The sequence below is a fragment of the Monodon monoceros genome, unplaced genomic scaffold (assembly GCF_005190385.1).
Source record: "Monodon monoceros isolate NGI ecotype Baffin Bay Population unplaced genomic scaffold, NGI_Narwhal_1 Super_Scaffold_2, whole genome shotgun sequence".
Lineage (NCBI taxonomy): Eukaryota > Metazoa > Chordata > Mammalia > Artiodactyla > Monodontidae > Monodon > Monodon monoceros.
The window spans coordinates 67,333,994-67,355,284 of record NW_021703776.1 but is presented as its reverse complement, the minus strand read 5'-3'; the positions used below and the strand labels follow the sequence as shown (position 1 = coordinate 67,355,284).

Sequence of the window (21,291 nt, the reverse complement as noted above, 5' to 3'; positions counted from 1 at the left end):
TTTAATATAAAAACTCATTTCTGAAACCAGATTATTTAAAGATCATAGGGTTGGCTTTTCCCACTATAGCAAAAATCTTTATTGGTAAGCCCATTGCCCCTGTGAAAGCATGCACAGGTGTTTGACAGTGTTCACTTTGGAGCAGGGGAAAGATTCAGTGGGTTTGCAAATTTGATGATAATTTTATTTGATATTTCCATTGCCAGGACCAATAATTCATCAAAGTAGGTTAGCATGATTTTTCTGAAATCACAGAGTAGCTACGGAGGATATATTCAAATGTCAGACATATGTAAAAATGTCTTATATCTTAGAAAGTACTTGACAAATGTGTAATCAGAGGTTTATGACATTTAAGATTGTAACTTTAGTTCGACGTCTAGAACTACTGATCTCATAGACCTTCTAGTATTTTATATATTCTGGCTTCAGTGAACCTAAAACTTGACTTGTTTTTTCCGGAATGAGATGAGAGTTTGTGCTAAGCCACATACATGTTCTTACCTGGTGTGAGTAGTCACACTGAAAAACCTAAGTACTACAGCCTAGTGCTGGGGCAGAGTTACTCATATCAATAAAACAAAAATCACTCTGTTTTTACATTTGCTTGGTATCATTTTGTCTGAAGCCTTCTCTGTTATTCATACCAGAGTGAAATGGAACAGACACACTTGCCATGGTGAATTGTAGTCCTCTACACAATTAGGAGCTCACTTCAGAGTGTTGTAGGAGTCTTTCTGGGCATACTAAGACCCCGGCATTTAAAATGTCATGAGAAGGTGGATGTGCTTTCACCCCCCCCCCTTGGTTTCAGGTAAAAACCTCAAACAGACCTTTCAAACAAAAGATTTTGAAGGATTGAAAAGTAACTAATTTAATAGTCTTTGTATCACAGTTCCCCAAAACCTTTTTGAGAAAATTTAATAGCAAAAGTATTTCTGATTTTTTATGCTAATGCTTATCTTTTCTGTTAAGTTTATTATGTCTATGTCTATTAATGCTTAGCTCCTCTATTAATTTTTAAGTACATCTTCAAAATTAAACTTTAAATTATTGACATAATTTAGTTCCTTAGTAATCTATATTAGACTTGTGTTAGACAATCTTAATAAAATTTTCTTCTTAAGAGAGCTCAGTGTTGAGAAACCATAAAAAATGTGGAATGAGTGTCCTATTCATGGGTGAGTACTTCTACGTATTCTACTCTTTCTTATTTTAAGTTATTTTGAATTCAGGGTCTCAACTGGAAACATAAGAGAGCAATTTTTTTTTCTATTATCTGAGGAAAGTGCTATCTATGACATCCAGTTAGAACTATGTCTGATATGGTAGAAAACATAATCCAAGGAAATGAGACACACTATTTGTTCCTGGTGTTCCTAAATCTCTTTTTATACTTACATACTTATTAAACTCTATGTAACATATGTGTGAAATTTCTGAAAGAGAAATACAATTAACAGTGGAAATAGAACTAGATCGATCTTAAATTCAAACACATAAACCCTAATTTTACATTACATGGGTTTTAATGTACAAAACTGGTCAGAATACCTAAGGTCTCTTTCATTGATTTTCCCTTTGGGGAAATAATGTAACATTTGGAGTAACATTTTGACCCTCTGTTAATTTCATGGGAGGTGTATTTTTTTAATATCTGAAAATAGGATATCTTACATATAATGGACCATACTTACTCTGAACATGAATAGTTTGTGTCTGAGTGTATGCTTCTAAGGGCCTTGAGAGTCTGTGTGTGTGTTGGATGTGGTTTCAGATGAGGGGACACCTGAGCAGTAGTGTATAGAGTGTGCCTGTATCTATTTCCTTTTCTCTTTTATTTTCCACTTCTTCTCATATTCCCAACTATGGAGGACTAGGGATTGGATGAGAAACTGGGGCTTGGTCATAGAGGGAGACAGACGTGAAATATGGAAAACTAATATTTGTAGCCTTATAAATTAGTCCTGGTGTTTTAAATTTGGCCTAGTTATTCTCCCTGGGACATTAGTTTCCACCATGTTTAGCACCAAGTAAAGTTTGATTTTTTTACCCATATCTTCATTTATCTTTTGAAGCCAGCTCTGGCTTTTTCCTTCTTCAGAACTTTCTCCCAGTTACTCAGCATGCTGTTGCCATTCAAATTCTTCAGCTTGTTGTCATCTTCACACTATCCCTAGCCTGCTCCCAACATTTCTCAGCTTTTTAATTGGGAGATTGTATAAAGGCAGTCTTAGAGCCCTTTCTGGGCTCCTTTATAATAACCTGTACCCCAGCATATGTGTAAGCTATCCCCATTCCTATCATATTTCTATTAACTTATATTGCAATTACCAGATTCATTTGTTGGTATCTACCTGTAGGCTAAGCTTTATGATGTCAGGGAATTTGTCTATCACAGGCAATGTTGCATCTCTAGCAGCTAATACCATGTCTGGCACATAGTAGGTCCTCAATAAATGAAGAGCACATGGGAAAAAATCATGTATGAATGAAAACATGGGCCACTACTTGCTTCTCTGTTTAGGAACTTTACTACTATTATTTTTCAAATAATACTAGCAAAGGAGTTCTGCCATATCAATGATTCATTAAAAAAAAAATCAAGGTGGGGTGGTATCTTTGGAATGAGAACAGGGTTCAGCATAGTGACTATGAAATATTAGCAAGCAAAAATTAGTACTCATTAAATACTGAGATACTTCTCTACACATAAAATCTGCATGCCAATTTAATTTCATAGAAGCTTACTAATCTGTGGAGATGTTTGCTTGTTTTAATGAATCACCTTGTTTCTTCTACTGGGACATAGAGACAGTCAACTTCCTATATGGGCATTGGAGGTTTTAATCTCAGGGATAAGTTTGATGGTGTCAAGTTTTTATTTAATATTTTTTGCTGCCCCATTTATGAACATATAACCCATGTTATCCTATATTAATTAGTTTTGTTCTTCTAGAACAAATTCATTTATTAGAACTCCTCAGAATCAATTCATAAACTCCAATTCATAACTTAGAACTTTTCAGAACCCATTTGTAATAGGCTACAAGTCGTCCAACAGACTAAACTCTATCAGAGTGCACTGACATATGACCCTCTAAGCTGTTAGTGTTTACGGCACCAATACATGCAAGGATGGGGATGTTGGCAGAAAGTTGAAGGGAAAAATTTTTCCCCTCAGTCCTTACTCTTTTTTTGACATACACCACCCAAGTGTGAAAGTAATCTTTTGCTTTAATCCTTTATTCAAGAGCTAGCCTGGTTTTTTTTTGTTTGTTTTTTGGGGGTTTTTTTTGCGGTACGCGGGCCCCTCACTGTTGTGGCCTCTCCTGTTGCGGAGCACAGGCTCCAGACGCGCAGGCTCAGCGGCCATGGCTCATGGGCCTAGCCGCTCCGCGGCATGTGGGATCTTCCCGGACCGGGGCACGAACCCGTGTCCCCTGCATCGGCAGGAGGACTCTCAACCACTGCGCCACCAGGGAAGCCCAGTCCTTACTCTTTATGCACCTCTTTCTAAGGTCATAATTATCATGTATGACAAATATAAGCTAGAGTCAGAAAACAAGTAAAACAGGTAATTGACTATCCTTTACTTTTATGTAATGGGATAGAAAAACAGGAGAGCATTATGCATGGGGACTGTGAAATGGATGCATGGAAATAATTACAGAAGAGTCTTTTATAAGTCTCTAGAAGTACCTTGCAGCCAGTGGGTACTTAGTGAATATGCTTATTTTAAAAGTTCAATTTATAATATATGCAGGTTTTTGGAGGTTGTTTTGTGTGTGTGTTTTTGTTTGTTTTTTTTTGTTTTTGCTAAACCAGTGCTCACAGTTGTGCCTTTGGTGAGTAATAACTGAAAGTTGGCAAACTGGAGCCCTTTACCCCAATCCCTCATGCAGAACCAACATAGGAATATTTTAAGTGAACATGTTGATGGAGATAGTTAGAAGACAGTAGCACAATTAATGAATCTGGTATATTATTGATGGAGTGTTCCCTCCTCAAAATACCACCTATTAGTTATTTTTTGTATGGCATGCCAGAAAAGTACCTGGGTATTATTATTTTTCATGATGTTGTACCTTTTGGTTTCTCTGCTCTATGATATTATTATCTTGGGAAAGAAAATTACTTCTCTGAGACTGATGTATAAAATGAGAGTGTTAACACTGAACCCACAAGGATTTCATGAAAATTGAATTAATATAAGTGTGTGTGTGTGTCACACGCATGTGAGAGAGAGGTGTGCATATAGAGAAACAGAGACCAGGAGGGTGAGCAAGCACATTCCTCAGTATGCCTGACACATAGTAAGATGGTAAATATTGGGGGCTTCCCTGGTGGCACAGTGGTTGAGAGTCCGCCTGCCGATGCAGGGGACACGGGTTCGTGCCCCGGTCCGGGAAGATCCCACATGCCACGGAGCGGCTGGGCCTGTGAGCCGTGGCCGCTGAGCCTGAGCATCTGGAGCCTGTGCTCTGCAACAGGAGAGGCCACAGCGGTGAGAGGCCCGCGTACCGCAAGAAAAAAAAAAAAAAAAAAAGATGGTAAATATTCATTTTTCCCACACCCCTTCTCCTTTAGATCTGTAGTGGATTTCTTACGACCATAGCAAATTTTTAGTCTGGCACATATTCAGCATTCAGTAAGTGTTTGTTTCCTTCCTTTCTAGTTTTTATCTTGTTACTCAAGGAAATATGAATGTATATTTATTCAAATATAATAATGTTGATAATATATTTATTAATTGCTATGCATTATATGTGCCAAGAAAATCTCTCAAGCATCATATTGTGACTTCAGGCCTGAGCCTGGACTGAGATGCACGTAACCCATTGGTTGGAAGAACCTAACTCCCCTTATCTAACATGGTTGTTTTTGATGTAGCTCGTTTTTTCAATGCAGTCTATTAAATCTATATGAATATATGTAGATAAGCATTTTGATAGAAAAAAGAAATAAATGTTTTATTTTCTTCTATTTTTATACCTTTTCTCTATTGAAGGATTCTTATTTTTACACTCAAGGGTTTGAATTGGGTAGTTAGAATCACATAGTTATATAAATTCATGCATTTTGTATGTAAATGTGTTTTTAAACTCTAATAAAATAAACAATTTAATGTAAAAACCATATATTGGAATGTTGGTTTGTTGATTGACTAGGAAACAGGGATGGGAATCCCGGGAGCCTTAAAGTTATTTTGGGGACATGATTTTTTTGTTCTTTATTGACTACATGACTCCTCTCTGCAATCATTATTAAAGGGATGTTTACCAGAGGTATCTGTCTTTAATCCCAGTTTCGATAGTGAATTTCAATTTTATATAGTATTCTTTTGAAGAACTCTTTCAGTGTGTTTGATCATATTCCTGTAGTTATAACACCTCTGATGGTTTAAGAACTGTTTGTCTTTACCAACCTTGAATCTGGTACCTCAACTGACAGGGAAGTTATTTTATTACACTCTGATTCTTTCAGTGCTAGGATTAGGAAGGTCAACTTATGTCTTAAGTTTACTCCATTGTTTGTTGTAGAGGCTGATAAACATTATAAATGGATATCACAATTGGATTTTGAATCAATGACTTGACACCAAACCATATATTTTAATGAGAAGCTGGATTTTCCTTACAATGGTCACATAATGGTATTAGTTTCTTGAAGATATATTAGAGTTAGAAAAGATAAAGACACAAAGCACTGTGAGGTCTTCAAATGCCATTATAGTTCACTCTTTTGAAAGACTTGCCAAGGTTAACCACAGTTCTTTTTGCTATGCTTTGTTACTCTGGACCACACTACAGTGATTTTGAAATCATATGTGATAAATTTGCTCTGAATTTATTACTTATTTAAATACCTCACTTTGCTTTTAAGAGAAAACTGTATCGATGTATGTGTTATATACATGACCCCTTATTTGGTATTGACTATATGGCTTTATTCAAAGGTAAGCTAAGAGCCCTCTGATATATATGTAAAGTGAACTAGAATAGGTAGATTCAAATCTCTATGGGCTTGTCTATTTTCAATAGGAATAAAAAGGAATTGTGTTCTATTTCATGTATTTTCTCACTTGAGAATACCGAATGCTTACTAGTCAATTCAAAAGCACCTTTGTTATATCATTAATGGAAAGTTTAGGCCAGATTTTGGAAAAAATCTATATTTTACTAGAATATTCTTCTTTAAAGCTTGTATTTTAATAATTTTACTTGGAATTGGATATATGTGGCTATTACAATTAACTCACATTTTGCCATTTTATTCCTGTGTACAAATAGTGTTTTTATTTTTCCCTTGCTTCAGAGAAATAATATAAACAAAATTTGTGGTCACCCCTAACAATAAAGTCCTCACTTTTCAAATTAACACATGAAAGTAGCCACTATTGTGTTGAAACTGGAGTCAGTTTCTTTCATTTTCCAGAACTCCATGACAGGCATTGCTTTTTCATTCCAGTACAATACTGCCATGCTCCCAAGCAACAGCCTAGTTAGCAGTGCATTAATCAGGGTAAAATGATATTATAAAGGTGGGGGCTATAGAACTCAGGGTGAAAATACTACCATTTGAAAGAAAAGATGATTTTAGTCTTTCTGTTTAGATTTATCCCCAAATGACCATTTGGGATGCTTGATATACTAAACATACCTGTAACAACCATATTCTTTGAAAAAACTTTTACTTATTTGTTATCATTTGTTTTGGCAAGTTAGAGAAAGAGAGACAGGAGAGACAGAGATTGAATCAAAGAAAATGTAGCCACAATATAATTACTATTTATAATTCCCTGTCTCCTAGAAAGTCAGCATTGTGATGAAGCTAAAGATGTTGCTTTATGTTTACATATACAATGAGAACTTTTTCCTGCTATTTATGACAGCTGTGAGAACATTTTATTGGAATTTTCTCTTTCTTTAGCAAATATATGCTCTTAAACTTTTAGTTGTTTTGTTTGCTTTATTGGTTACTGACCTATCACTTCTAATTTTTCATGTAAAAGGCTGATCTATGGAATTTTTCTTCATAGTTGTTGGAAGATTTTATAAGAGTGGATAGAGTAAGTTGGTCTTCCTCATAAAATACATAAACATTTTAGCAGTGCTAGATTACCTTCTTGAATTTAACTTATATTTATTGGGTGATCATTCTATGTTGAAAATAGGGGAAACATATTAGTTATCCATGTTTTTGTGCCTAGGAATAATTTATGGTAAGTAGACATGCCTGTTTATTTAACCAGTCTGAGGATGGTTAAATAAAGGCTAATATTTATCTATCTATCTATCTATCTGTCTTTCTATCTATCTATTGTGAATAAAATCAATAATAAATTTGAATTAAGTTCCTATATCAACATGTTGTGATAGATAAAATATTTTAGACCAAAGAAAAAAATCTGATTTTCTGAACATTACCATTCTGTGAAAGTATGGATTGAAGCTGGGTCTCCACTAGGTAACATAGTTAACACATATTTGTGAAATCAGTGATACATAACCAGAATGCAAACCAGTTGAATATAAGCCCCTTAATGGTGGGGAATTTGTCCTGTTCACTTCTATTTTTCCAGTGACTAATAGCCATACAATACATATATATTGAATATAAACAAAAGAAAATATAGTTAAATGAATAGACTAAGGAATTATAATGTTAAAATTATGCTTGCTGTTATATAGTGTTGCTTAAGAAATTTTTACCTAATTAGAATAAATTTAAGAACTGCAGTAAGTATCAACAGACTGACATATGTACCATAAATCTATTTTATTTCTTTCTAAGTAAAATGGTTACATATGACTGGCAGCATATTGTTACTTGGCTTTGCTGACAATTGCACATTTTGCTTCACATTATATGCATTTTTGTATTCAACTAGACATGCTTATTTATAGAAAATTTGGATTTATTTTGTAGTGTAAATTATAACATATATAATTCTTGTAAAATTATTTTTTTCTAAAAAAATGTTTTCTTTCATGCAATGTGAGGGGATCATGTGGCATTCATAGAGATATAAACTTTAGAATTTTATTTATTATAGGCAAAGTTTGCCTTTGTATCCATTTGGTATCACCAAATTGTAAGTTACATGCTTTGAGTACTTTAACCAGTGCTTAGTTAATTTTGTGTGGGGTTTAGGAGGTAATATAGGGAGTATCAAATGCCATTCTGTTGTTGAAGCAAATGTCTTTTTTTCTTTTTCTCACTGGCAATTTAGATTAAAATTTGAGCAAGTAAATAGGATCATGATTTGCTTTGAGCATCTGTATTTATTCAGCTGTAACAAAAATACTTCATTTTAGTGCTCACTGTTAGGTATCTATTCCGAGTACTTATTTACTGCAGTTTCTCTAAGAAGAATTTAGCTTGAAATGGATTCTCAGCTTTACCATATGTTTGATATAGTTCTTCATGAAAATAGAAACATACAAGAAATCTGAGCAAGTTCTTGCTGACCTATACAATACCTGCATCCTAATAGGTCATATTTCAGCTCCTATATTTTTGATAAATAGCCCAGCTCTTTTAAAAAGCTCTGTCCGTGGTGCTGAAACCTCTTGTGATGTATGAGCATGTCTTACTGAAAAGTTCTAATGTCAGCCTCTCTGTGATAGTGATTCATCAGGTTGTAAAATTTGTGTTAGGGAAACACATTTAATTAGCAACTTTCATATTTTGGTTGTGTTAAAATTAACACAGTTGTCCTTTCGTTTTAAAGAGTTCATAACGATTACTTTCCAACATTGTCAAAAACAGCTAATACTTAATTAGAAACTGTCAGTGCTATCACAAAAGCAAATGTCTAGTATTAACAAATAAACTGATATGATTTCAGTGGTAGAAATGTTTACAGGCCAGTGACATGTTGATGATATGCAGAAAGCTATGGTAAGAAAACTTAAACACTTGATTATGAACAGATTAAGTAGCAATTATAATGGAAGACTTGTAGCTTTGTAGAGATAAGCAATTTGCCTATAAAAAGTAAGGCTTATTACCTTCTGTAAATTTTTTTTTTTAGTGTTTCAGGATGTTTTCTTTGTACACAAATACATTGGTTTTGTAGGACTATGGGTTTTTGTTTGTAAATATGACTAAAGCCCTAAAAATCTTGGTTGTTTTTTCCAGGTAAACTTCTTGTATTTTCTGTATAAGACTCTAAAATAATTAGTAGTGTTATTAGCACTTCGATTCAGTGATTCTCAATTTCTCTAAGCTGTGTTACTTAGGTGCCTTACAGTCATGGAAAACTGCACTTAATTTTTTAGTCTCAGAAGCTTTTCATGAGCAAAACTGTCTTCTTAAATTTCTGTTGAACTCTGGAACTTCTTCCACTATGAATTCAGTATATCTTACAATAAAATTTAAAAATCCTATTCTCCTAAAGTTCTAAAATCCATTGTTATCCTGGGGAAAAGAACCATCCCCTTTGATCATAACTGTCTTTAACTCAGTACCGACTAGGTTAGTTGCTATACAAGTATATAAACCTCCTTCTTTGGGGGTCATGTAGAACATGTTTCCTTGCTGTATTTGCAACATAGAAGATTATTAGATTGTTTGCTTGTTATTGCAGTGAAGCTCATTAAGTGTTTACAATCACAGCAAGATTTGAAAATTACACCTAGATCATAAGTCCTACTGAAATTTGGCAATATTTTCTGCAAAGCAAGCAGCCTAATGTTGAGCTACTACCAATTATTAAAATAAGACTTTCATTTCCTTAGATACTGGATTTATATTGTATGAACTTAATAATTAAATCCACTCCAAAAGCTGCTTGTTAAGAAAAGAAAATCTATAATTTGAATACATAAGAATACATAATTTCCAAGAGGATTTGTTTCTGTCAATAAAGGGTTAAGTACAATGTTATTATTTTCTTTCAATATTGATAAAGTGCCTTCTAAAATCCATTTTTGTGCATTATAAAAATGTAGTTACATCACCCAGTAAAAGTGTCTTACTCTTAGCATTCCAAATTTCATTATAGAAAAACACTTTTTGAAAACATTGTCATTTAAATGATATCTGGTCAAATGATATTTCCCAGAAGTTATTCTTTATTTAGAAACAAAAACAAGACAAAAGCAATTGATTTTAATCCAAAATGTATTTTTCCTTATAAAAGAGGTCCACATATTCACTGTGTCTACTCTACAGAATCTGTCCATTTTATTACACCACGTGTCAATTCAAGTTTATCTGGTCACTGCAAAAACTCGTGGCTAACGTGTAATACAGCACAGGAGGAGGTATTGCTCAGTTCAACTACTCTTATATACTTAAAAAAAATACAGAAATGTTTTTGTCCACTTTAACTGTAGTCCAGACATAAAAGTTACATGAAAGTTCTAGAAAATGGAATTGTTTTATTTGGTTGCCACAGTACCCTTCGAAGCCAGTTAATTAAAATGCTGAACTTGTACATATGTCCATTGGTCAGGAGCAGCATTGGTGAAGCTTAAACTTCCTTCTACGAAGTAATATTTCTCTGCCTTTTTTTTTTAAAGTACAACCACAGTTTTGAGTTTTCTTTGAAGTAGATTTAGTTAGTTGTTTTTAGGACATGTTTGTTGGCACACCTATAACAGTTGCTTTTACTTCCAATGCTGTACCTTTTTCTTTGCCTGCTTCCCAGAGGTTGATCAGAGGAGGATAAAGCTCACTGAATGCAAAGGTTGGTTTCTGTAAGTAATTTCTCACATAGTTATGTCCACCATCACAGTTCATTTCTTGAGAGAGGCAGCTGAAAAGACATATCATACCAATAATCCCCAGAAAACCTCCAAGGTAGGCCATAAATGTTGTGGTGTTACTCTTATCATACTCTTTTCGATCAGGGTGCAAACCTTTTGTGGTGACATTTACACATTGTTTTCTGCTTTTTTGATAGATGGTGGGGATATCAATACAAATCTTGTACTCAGTTGATGGGTTCAGATGAGTAAGATTATATACCTTGACATCAGATGGTATTCGAGCACTTTGGGCAGCATGGGAATTTTGAGTCTTGACAAAGGCTGTCCACTTAACACTGGATTTGAGAATTTTAGAACTTGCTTTCCAAGACACCAGAACTGAGTTGGCCTGGACATCTTTTATTTTAATATTCAAGGATCCATTGTTATCCTGGGGAAAAGAGCCATCCACTTTGATCATAATAGACTTCAAGTCAGCACCAACCAGGTTAGTTGCTATACAGGTATATAAACCCCCTTCTGTTGGGGAGATGCCACTTATATCTAGTGTGCCTTCAGAATGGACATAGAACTTGTCTGTCAGAGTATTAGGCAGGAGTTTTTTACCAGAAGGTATGATCCAGGAGATTTCAGGCTGTGGCTCTGCAGTAGCTCTGCAGTGTAAGGAAACATAGCTCCCAGTTTCTAAATCCAGATTAGAAGGAAAACTCTCTGGAGCTATAAGAGGGAGACAGATTTCCATCATTTCCCTGAAATGCACCTGCCGAACATTCTGGCCTTGGAATTCAGGTGGGTCCACGCAAAACAGTGAATCTGGCTCCATAAATCGAATGTTGGTTTTGTTCATATTAATCCAACGGATGACACAATCACACCTGATGGGATTGCTGTGTATGCTGATTTCCTTGAGGTTTGGCAGAGACTCAATGGTACTGCGGTACAGGGCACTAAGGGCATTGCTGTTAAGCATGAGTGATTCCAGCTTGGGTAGTCTGAAAAATGCATTTGGGTGAATGTAAGACAACCTGGGGTTGTTAGTAGCTTCTATTTTTCTTAAATCTGGCAGATTATCCACAGCAAGACTGTCGATGGAAATCAGCTCAGGCATATTGTTTATCCCCAATTCTTTTAAATGTAGCATATTGCTAAAATCACCCCTCCGTATTCTATTAATGGGATTTTTATTTAGATCCAAAAATTTGAGGTTTACCACTTTTTGAAGAGCAACATGGGGCACTTTAATAAGCCTGTTGTCATAAAAAGAGATGCTTTCTAAGTTTTCAAGTCCAACCAAGGCATTATCTGGTATTTCCGTGAGGTTTATACCAGCTATAACCAGGCTGCGAAGATTGATAAGAGGCTTAAAGTTCATGTCTTTGATTCTGATGATTGGATTTTCCCCAATCATCAGAATCTCCAGATGGGGAAGAGCCTCAAACCACTTACTGTTGATCATCTGCAATCTATTTGAATTGAGATGAAGTCGAAGGAGATTACGTAGGCCAATAAAGGCTCCGGGTGAAATTGTAGAAAGCAAGTTGTGATTAATGTAGAGTTCTTGTAAGTTACTAAGTCCAGACAGACATTTTTCAGGCAGCTCAGTAAGTTTGTTTTCCTCTAGGTACACAGAAAGAAGCTGAGGCATCTTTTTTACATTAATATTGGTAACTGAAGATAAATTGTTTTGAGATAAGTCCAGGCCAGTAAGATTTACTGGAAAGTCTATGGAGTATTCAATTTTTGCAATATTGTTAGTCTGTAGGAGCAGAATCTGTGTGTCAGCAGGCAATCTGGCTGGGAAATTTGAAAGACCTAAATCATTACAATCCACTGTAGATGCTTCCATATAAATGGATCTAGGTGTAAACCAGGGCCGGATTTCACATGTACATAATCGTGGGCAATCTGCTTTTTTATCTACAGCTTGTACTAGTGTAGTGATAGCTAGGCCAAGTAGCACATGAATTTGGAGTGGCAGGTCCTTCATCTTAGCTTTCTTCTTCAGAGATTTAATGGGTCCTTAAGGATTCCACGGTCACTGCTAGTAAGATCAGTAAGAGCTGATAGATAAGGAAAATAGTTGCTTTTGTCAAATGATGAATGCCATAGAACTGCAAATATTTTCTTCATGGAAAAACGTGCCAGTGCCAAAATTGCATTGTCCAGAAATGTCATGCATATTGAAGAAAAGGTTCCTATCTCCTTTATGATAGAATATTGATATACTTTTTGAAGATGGAGTATGTATAGATGGTCAGAGGAAATTAAGCAATTCATTTATTTAAGAGTGTAATATTCAAATCCCATGCTTGTTCAGTACTTGCAGGAATAGCAGCATGATGCTAACTATAATAAAATAAAATATAAAAGAAAAAAGAGAAAAATAATTAGTCCAAAGGGAAAAAAACACAATATCCATTAACTGATTATGATGATCTTATATATAATATTCTTAGTTTACAGTTAATTCAGTATGTTTTGATGACTTTATCCTTGTTATGACTGTCCTTAATAGTTATTGGCCCAGACATTGGATAGGCCGGATTTTTTTTTTTTTATTGGAGTATAGTTGATTTACAATGTTGTATTAGTTTCAGTTGTGTACATCAAAGTGAATCACTTATACATATACATATATACACTCTTTTTTAGATTCCTTTCCCATATAGGCCATTACAGAGTATTGAGTAGACTAGCCTGTGTTTTATAGTAGGTCTTTATTAGTTATCTATTTTATATATAGTATATGTCAATCCCAATCTCCCAACTTATCCCTCCCCTCCTTTCCCCTCTGGTAACCATAAGTTTGTTTTCTACATCTGTGACTCTATTTCTGTTTTGTAAATAAGTTCATTTGCACCATGTTTTTAGATCCACATATAAGCAATATACTTGTCTTTCTCTGTCTCATTTACTTTACTCAGTATGACAATCTCTAGGTCCATCCATATTGCTGCAAATGGCATTATTTCATTCTTTTTTATGGCTGTGAAAGTGGATCTTTAGAAGACTGAAGTTGCATTAAACGTAAAAATTATTCTGCCAGAATTTGTCTTTGTTTTCAGATATTTGCTTGTTTATAGCCTGTAATTTATTATTTGTCGTTCTCTTTGACAGTTAGTTATAGGGGAAAAAGAAGAAAATCTTTCAGTGATGCCTTTTTCATTTTCTCTTAGAGAGGCAAAATTAAAAGTTTATAAATAAATAATACTGTTCAGTTACAATCAAATGAGTTAGCCTGTGGTTCCTCAGGTTCCCAGGAGATGACATTTAGAAATAAAATTATAAAATGAACTAGAAATTGTGGAATTTCGCTGAATTTTTCATTTTAATTCGTACTTCTCTCCATAGTCTCCTTTGTATAAAGTGACTTGAATTCTGCAGCATTTGGAAAAGGTAGTCTAACTTGCTGTAGATGTACCTGTATATTGTCATACTTAACTGAAATTCAGATTAATGTTAGACTGTTTTATTTTTTCCCTGAAAATAACTTACATTCCATTAGTTACTAACAATGAAAAACTAACTTTGATTACATCGCTAATACAGACACTTAGATGTACCTTCTTTTAAATGGTTACTGATGTCTTTATCATAACAATAAGCAATCTGAAACCAAGTTGCAATTTTGATATGTGCTGTATTGTAAAATACCACATTACTTTTACATGTACACTCCATCCGTTGGACTGCCCGTGAGCTCTCCCCGCAAGTGTGCAGGACAGCTGGAGCACGGCTGGACTGTTCATTCTGAGACTTCTTGCCTACCAGCAGTAGTGGTCTGCTGAATAATCAGTGTGTGAATACTGTTCTTTTCTTTCATCTCTGCCCAATATTGACATTCATAAGGGCATTGTTGAGTGACTCTAAGGTAGGTACTTCAGTGACAGAGATCAGTGTATTTGGAGATATGGTCTCTACAGAGAGATAAAACACTTTCTTTTTAATTTAAAACATTCTTTGGTTTTCAAAATTGTTGGAATATTTATAGTTCAAAGTCACACCTAATTCTCCTCTTATCCTTTAAGAGATGTGATAAAACTGGATCATGAAGTTCAGATAACTCCTAAGTTATCTTGAATTAAGTGTCTTTGCTTTTTATGTTTGTTTGTTTTGTTTTGTTACTTCACCTATTTGCTGATCAAAATTCCTTTTTTAAATACTGTTCACCTATTACTCTTAATCTGTTTTAAGTAAGCTCTAAGCCCCTTGAGGAAAGAATTTAATACAACTGCTTCTTCCCTGAAGATGTTTTATAAATCCTTAACCCTACACGATCTGGGGTCCCTCCTGTTTTTCTCTGTGTTTCTTGTCATTTTCTGCCGTTCTTCTATATGCAGCCTTCTCTCTGCCAGTAGAACTGTGGGTGCCTCACCCTTTTCTCTCTGCCTGGATTGGCTGTTTCTTTGTTTTACATTAATTATTGCTGTTTTATCAACCCTCAGTTCAAGCATCACCTCTCTGTGAAGCCTTCCATATAACCCCTCCCTGCAGTTGTACTTTAGCTGCCCTCTGAGGTCGTTCAGTGGCCCCAGCACACACCTCTGTCAGAATATTTAGTTGGTTCTCTGCCCCACCAGACACTCACTTCCTTGAGAGCCTGAGGCCTGCCAGCTCCTGGGCATGGTAATTAGAACATAGTAGATGCTCAAGAAATGTTTTCAGTGAACTGATAATTGAATTATATTACTTAATAAATGGACATATTCATGTTTGCTACATACAATTTAAGCAATTTGGTTTGTTTGATTTCCTAATTTCAGTATTCAACTGGTTTAACTTGGGTAAATCTATTAGTTACACAGAATGTGTGTTACCTTTATTACTAAAATCCAAAGATTAAATTTGAGTGTAATACAAAGGAACTAGACTTTAAAGTCAATCTAATATTATATCTTAGTTTATTCCTCAATTTATCCAGTCAACATTTAATGAACACCTTTTATGTGCCAGTTATTGGGTTAATAGTTGGAGGATAAAAAGATGACTTAAATATGGTCTCTTCCCTTCATAAGTTTTCAGTCTTTCTGGGGAGACACAGGTAAACAGATGGTTACAATTCAGTGTCAGTGATGAAATGGGAGCACATAGGAGAGGCATCTGGATAAAACTTAAAATAGAAATCTATTGCCTCTTTATTCTCAAAATGAAGAAAAAAACCTAGGTACAAAGTATAAATTTCTGCATGTTGCCATAAATCACTCGGTTGAGAACTGAGCAATCATAATTTCTGCCAAATAACCAGTTATATCCACTTTCTCTGGCACAGCAAAAAGACTCCTATATTCTCCTTTATGTTAACTAGAAGATTAGAAATGTTCAAGGTGAAACATTCTTTTTGGGGGGATGTTAACCTAATAATACCACTTTTTGTTTTAAAATTTTTGTATTTTCTTAAATTTATATTTATGTTTAATTAGAAACTCTATTCTGACCTCATTTCATCATTTTGGCATAGCCATATGCCAGAAACAACCCTATTTGAACTATATTTATTCTGCAAGCTTTTGAAAGTAAGGAGAGTTCTTAAAGTGGTGAACAAATTCAAATTTTATTTCTCCAGGTCTGTAGGAAGAAATTATCAGTATGGGAAGTACAACAGAGGATATGTAAACTTTGCCTTTATTGTAATATTGATTTTTTTCTCATGTTTTTGAAAATGATTATGATACTTTCACTATTGGATTATTTGGCATGGATTGTTTGCAGGATAGTAAGGCAGTAATAATATCTTACATCTTAGAGCTTTGTGGTTTTCCAAGCCCTTTGTTATTCATTATTTTATGTTAATAATGGCCTTGAAACAGATTGGAGAAGGATTTTAACCACTATTATTTATTTATTTATTTGTTTTTTTGTTTGTTTGTTTGTAAGGGTATTGACACCTATCTGCCTGAAATCACACAGCTAATAATTGATGAGGTGGGATTAGAACCCAGGCTTTATCCTTAGGCTTGCATCCATATGTAGAGTTGCTATGAAATTATTTTAACAGAAGGTAATGTAGTGATGTTTTTCTTAGGAAGGGCTGGCATTACCTTTGACTTCAGCTTTTCAAATTTAGAAAATTAATTTTATCAATCTACTAATAGTGACTAGGGTATGATTCACACTAACCAAACTCACAAGGAACAAAACCCAAATGCCAATACATTACAATGAGAAATATGACTGTCAAGAGAGTACAAATACTTGAATCTGCTGGTCGGTGCTTTTGCTCCATTTAAAAAATCTACTTGGAAATACAAATTATGAATATGCAATTTGTTTGTAATTATAGAGTCAGGTACAGGGAAGTTAGGTTAGACTTCTTAATTATCATCATCATCAGAAACGATAGCCTGACATACCTGCTTTAGTAAAGAGCATATCATTGCCAGAAACTGGACCTCTTGAGTCTCATGGCCCTTAGCATGACCTCAGCCCCCAAACATCTATGCTGGGAAGCTTTTCCTGGATTCATTCTTGGTCACCTCTCATCTGCGTCATGATAATCATTTGTTTACACTTCTTTTTTCCCTTACTGGCCATAAAATTATTAGTAGATTATTACTAGACATTAGATTATTAGACTGTTTCCTTACTAGATATAAGATTATTAGACTATTATTTTCCTACTAGATTTTGAGATTATTATTATTATTAGGAACTGTGTTCAGCTTACTTTTGGTTATATTAGTACATTTGGTCGGTTGATTAGTACCTAGGCCAGTATATAAGTCATTAAACAAATGTTTGCTACATGCTAACTCACAATTGTGTCTTTCTATAATTTGTGTTGGATGATAGAATATGGAATAATGATTAAAATGACTGTTTCCCTTCTTAAGTAACTTAAAATAAACAACATAGAAAAAAAATAAAGAGAAAAAGATATGCTCCCAGTTTTTTACAGAATATTTTTCTTATCGTTTGGTGGTTAGAGAGTAGAAATAGGGGACTTCCCTGGTGGCTCAGTGGTTAAGAATCCGCCTGCCAATGCAGGGGACACGGGTTCAAGCCCTGGTTTGGGAAGATCCCACATGACGCGGAGTCACTAAGCCCATGTGCCACAACTACTGAGCCTGCGCTCTAGTGACTGTGAGCCACAGCTACTGAAGCCCACGTGCCTGGAGCCTGTGCTCCACAACAAGAGAAGCCACCGCAATCAGCAGCCTGTGCACTGCAACAAAGAGTAGCCCCTGCTCTCCTCAACTAGGGAAAGCCTGTGTGCAGCAACAAAGACCCAACACAGCCAAAAATAAATAAATAAATAAAATAAAAATTTATATTAGAAAAAAGAAAGTAGAAATAACACAGGTATACTGCCAACTTTCCACTGGCAAAACAGAAAGTGGTTCACTTTACCAGCACCAATTTAAAAACATAGCTGTTCTTTAGGTACACTTTAGCTTTATCAGTGAGAAAATGGTTTCTGCTGGTGGCTATTTTGAGATTTGAGCTAGATAACAGTGATAATGGTGATGTTGATTTTAGAAGGAGATATTGTCATTTGTTTTTTTATGTGCATTGGTGTAAAATTTTTTAAAATAAACTAATTATGTCATTAAAAAATAGATGGGCCGGGCTTCCCTGGTGGCACAGTGGTTGAGAGTCCGCCTGCCGATGCAGGGGACGCGGGTTCGTGCCCCGGTGCGGGAGGATCCCACATGCCGCGGAGCGGCTGGGCCCGTGAGCCATGGCCGCTGAGCCTGCGCGTCTGGAGCCTGTGCTCCGCAACGGGAGAGGCCACAACAGTGAGAGGCCCGCGTACCGCAAAAAAAAAAAAAAAAAACACACACACACACAAAAATAGATGGGCCAGCTGAATCCCATTTTCACTTTTTGAGAATTTTAATGCGTGTGCCCTAAATCCTCTCATTTCTATCCTCCCTCATCTTTCCCTCTTCTACTTTTACTTTTTGAATATAATGAAAAAAATAAACTCTCTGAAAAATGTTTTCAAACTTAGAAAATTTGTATTATGTAATTATTGATATACTTACATAATTTCCCATACTCCATCAACTTGCTGGGATTATTTTTTCTTCTAAAGAGTAGGAAAATTGTACTTCAAAAAGTCAGTATTTCAACTTAGGTTTTGAAGGTTTTAGGACTGTTGCCTTGATAGATGATGTGGAGCCTAGCATTGGGACTGGGACATAATAAGTCTTCAAATAAATATTATTATGGATGGATGGGTAGATGGATGGATGTAAAATAGATAACATGTAGATAAAATATTTTGCTTCTCTTCTTTAAAATAAATTAAGCCATATGCAAGTAAATCTTAATAGTGGATGAATTTTCATTAAATGATTTCTTGTTGTTAGGGTACACATTCATATATGTAGTCATATGTAGGAGCTAAGGACCAACTCATAATTAACTATTGTTCTTTTCAGTTGTTATTTTTTGTACCTTCTTTTAGTTTTTTTTTAAATTTTTATTTATTTATTTATTTTTGGCTGCATTGGGTCTTCGTTGCCATGCGTGGGCTTTCTCTAGCTGCCTTGAGCGGAGCTACTCTTCGTTATAGCGTGCAGGCTTCTCATTGCAATGGCTTCTCATTGCAGAGCACAGGCTCTAGGCGTGTGGGCTTCAGTAGTTGTGGCATGTGGGCTCAGTAGCTATGGCTCGTGGGCTCTAGAGCACAGGCTCAGTAGCTGTGGCGCATGAGCTTAGTTGCTCCATGGCATGTGGGGTCTTCCCAGACCAGGACTCGAACCTGTGTCCCCTGCCTTGGCAGGTGAATTCTTAACCACTGCACTACCAGGGAATTCCCCTTTCTTTTAGTTTTTAAAGGCAACAGAATCATATATTAAAGCAAAGTAAGTTATAATTGAATATTATACAAGTTCAAAAGACAATGTTAATGAAATGTCACCAGGAATGAAAACTGACATATCAATGAAATGTATTATATAAAGGTTCTTTTAAATGACTTGCATGAATGACTCATACAGTCCAAAATCAACCCTTATGTAGAGCTTATCATCTATCTAGTTTTTCATTTATTCTTCCCTTTGATCTGTCAATAAATATTTGCTGAGGGCCTACTGCATCAGTCACTGTGCTTGCATTTCTAATCTTTACAGTTTATAAGATTTTTAAGAATTGAAAGATTAAAAATGATTTTTCTTTGACAAAGAATAATTGGCAGTGAACTTAAGGCCCTTTTTCTGGGGGTGTGGGTGGTAAATTCAAAGACCTTTTTTTTTTTAATTTAGAAAGCATTTTAAGATGTGGAATTTTCCTAATACATATGTCCTTTTGTGCTTTCTGAATTTTTCTCACGGTGTCTTTAATTTTTTTGTTGGCTTCCCCACATAGATTTTGCCTAAGGGAGAGTCAAAGATCTAAAGTGTTTTCTGTGTTTTAAATTAAACAAGTAATATATGTATAATTAGACTCTGACCAGCAGCATGAAACCTCCCAGTTTAGGCCATTAAACGAAAACAATTTTAAGAGTTCTCATATCTTATGATATTTTTTAATACTTGTGGACACTCGTAACTTTAGATTTCTTTAAATAAAAAGAGAAATTATTTCTAGATATAATTATGTATGCAACTTTTGAGAGCAAAAGCTACTTTTTTCTTGGTAAAATGATCTTAATTCTTTAGCTTATTCTGTTTTTCTACATTTATGAAACATTGACCAGACACCTCCTTTTTGGCAGGCACTGTTGTAGCTACTGCAAAGTCAAGAGTAAATAAGGTGAACTATCTTCTCACCAAGTTCTGAGTTACTGAAGGAGAAAATAGCAGAGGACGATGCACAGTAGAGTTGACTTGTTGTAATAGTAGTATGTGTACTACTCTATGGATGCACAAAGGAAGAGGCTTAGTTCTATCCGTCCAACGGAAGTAACCTGAATGTTCTGTGTTCTCTTATGATGCTTATAAAAAATCAACTGAAGTAGTGGGGAAACACATGGGTAAGAAAATGTAAAATACTGAAATTCACCTTTCAGGTGAATTTTTACAGTCCTAAAGCTTAAGAACAAAGTGTGGCTTCTTCTCCGTATCTCATTATGTGTATTATAAAGACTACAGTCTGAAGAAGAGAAACATTTGGATGCTTAAGATAAAAAATTGTTCAAGATAGGAGGTTGCTATGGCTACATTAAAGCCCAGTTTTTCCTTTTCTTCTATAGCAAATTGCTAGCTAAGTTCATTTATATAAAGTACTTAAATTCTATTCTCCCATTATCTGACTTTATATTCCTTTGTTGTAAGACTCAGTCTTTCTTCAATTCTAATTGAAGGTTCCATATCCCAAAGGTATTGTTACATTATTCTAAATGCATCCCTATAAAAGGCTATTCTTTTTTCCTTGAGAAATATTTATTTTCCAGTTTTTCAGAATTAACTGTTTAAATATCTGTGTCAACTTTCAGGGAGTGGATAATGATGACTAGAGTAGTTTAATGGATATTATCTTAGAATATTTATCTGTTAATAAAAAATTGATATAGGGGAAGAAAATTTGCTTTGCATTTTGAAATATGGATCAGGTTTACTTGGTGATTGTGTGATTGTAGACAGGACATTTTGCTTTCCTGTGCCTCAAGTTATTGATCATTAAA

The 21,291-nt window shown here is 35.0% G+C and overlaps 2 protein-coding genes across 5 annotated transcripts in view; one reads left to right on the top strand and one right to left on the bottom strand.

Moving 5' to 3' along the window:
- IMMP2L (inner mitochondrial membrane peptidase subunit 2) overlaps positions 1-21,291 on the top strand; it is an 899,397-nt gene that overhangs the window by 417,462 nt on the left and 460,644 nt on the right. The gene's annotated exons all lie outside the window — the stretch shown is intronic.
- The window catches only part of LRRN3 (leucine rich repeat neuronal 3), a 37,522-nt gene continuing 26,295 nt past the window's right edge, over positions 10,065-21,291 (bottom strand). Inside the window, exon 2 of one of the 2 annotated variants that reach the window (XM_029233253.1) lies at positions 10,065-13,067. In XM_029233253.1, coding sequence (XP_029089086.1) covers positions 10,582-12,708 — 2,127 coding nt within the window. In that variant the 5' untranslated portion in view covers positions 12,709-13,067 and the 3' untranslated portion in view covers positions 10,065-10,581. The remainder of the gene's footprint in view (positions 13,068-21,291) is intronic. The other variant, XM_029233252.1, reaches the window with a different exon arrangement.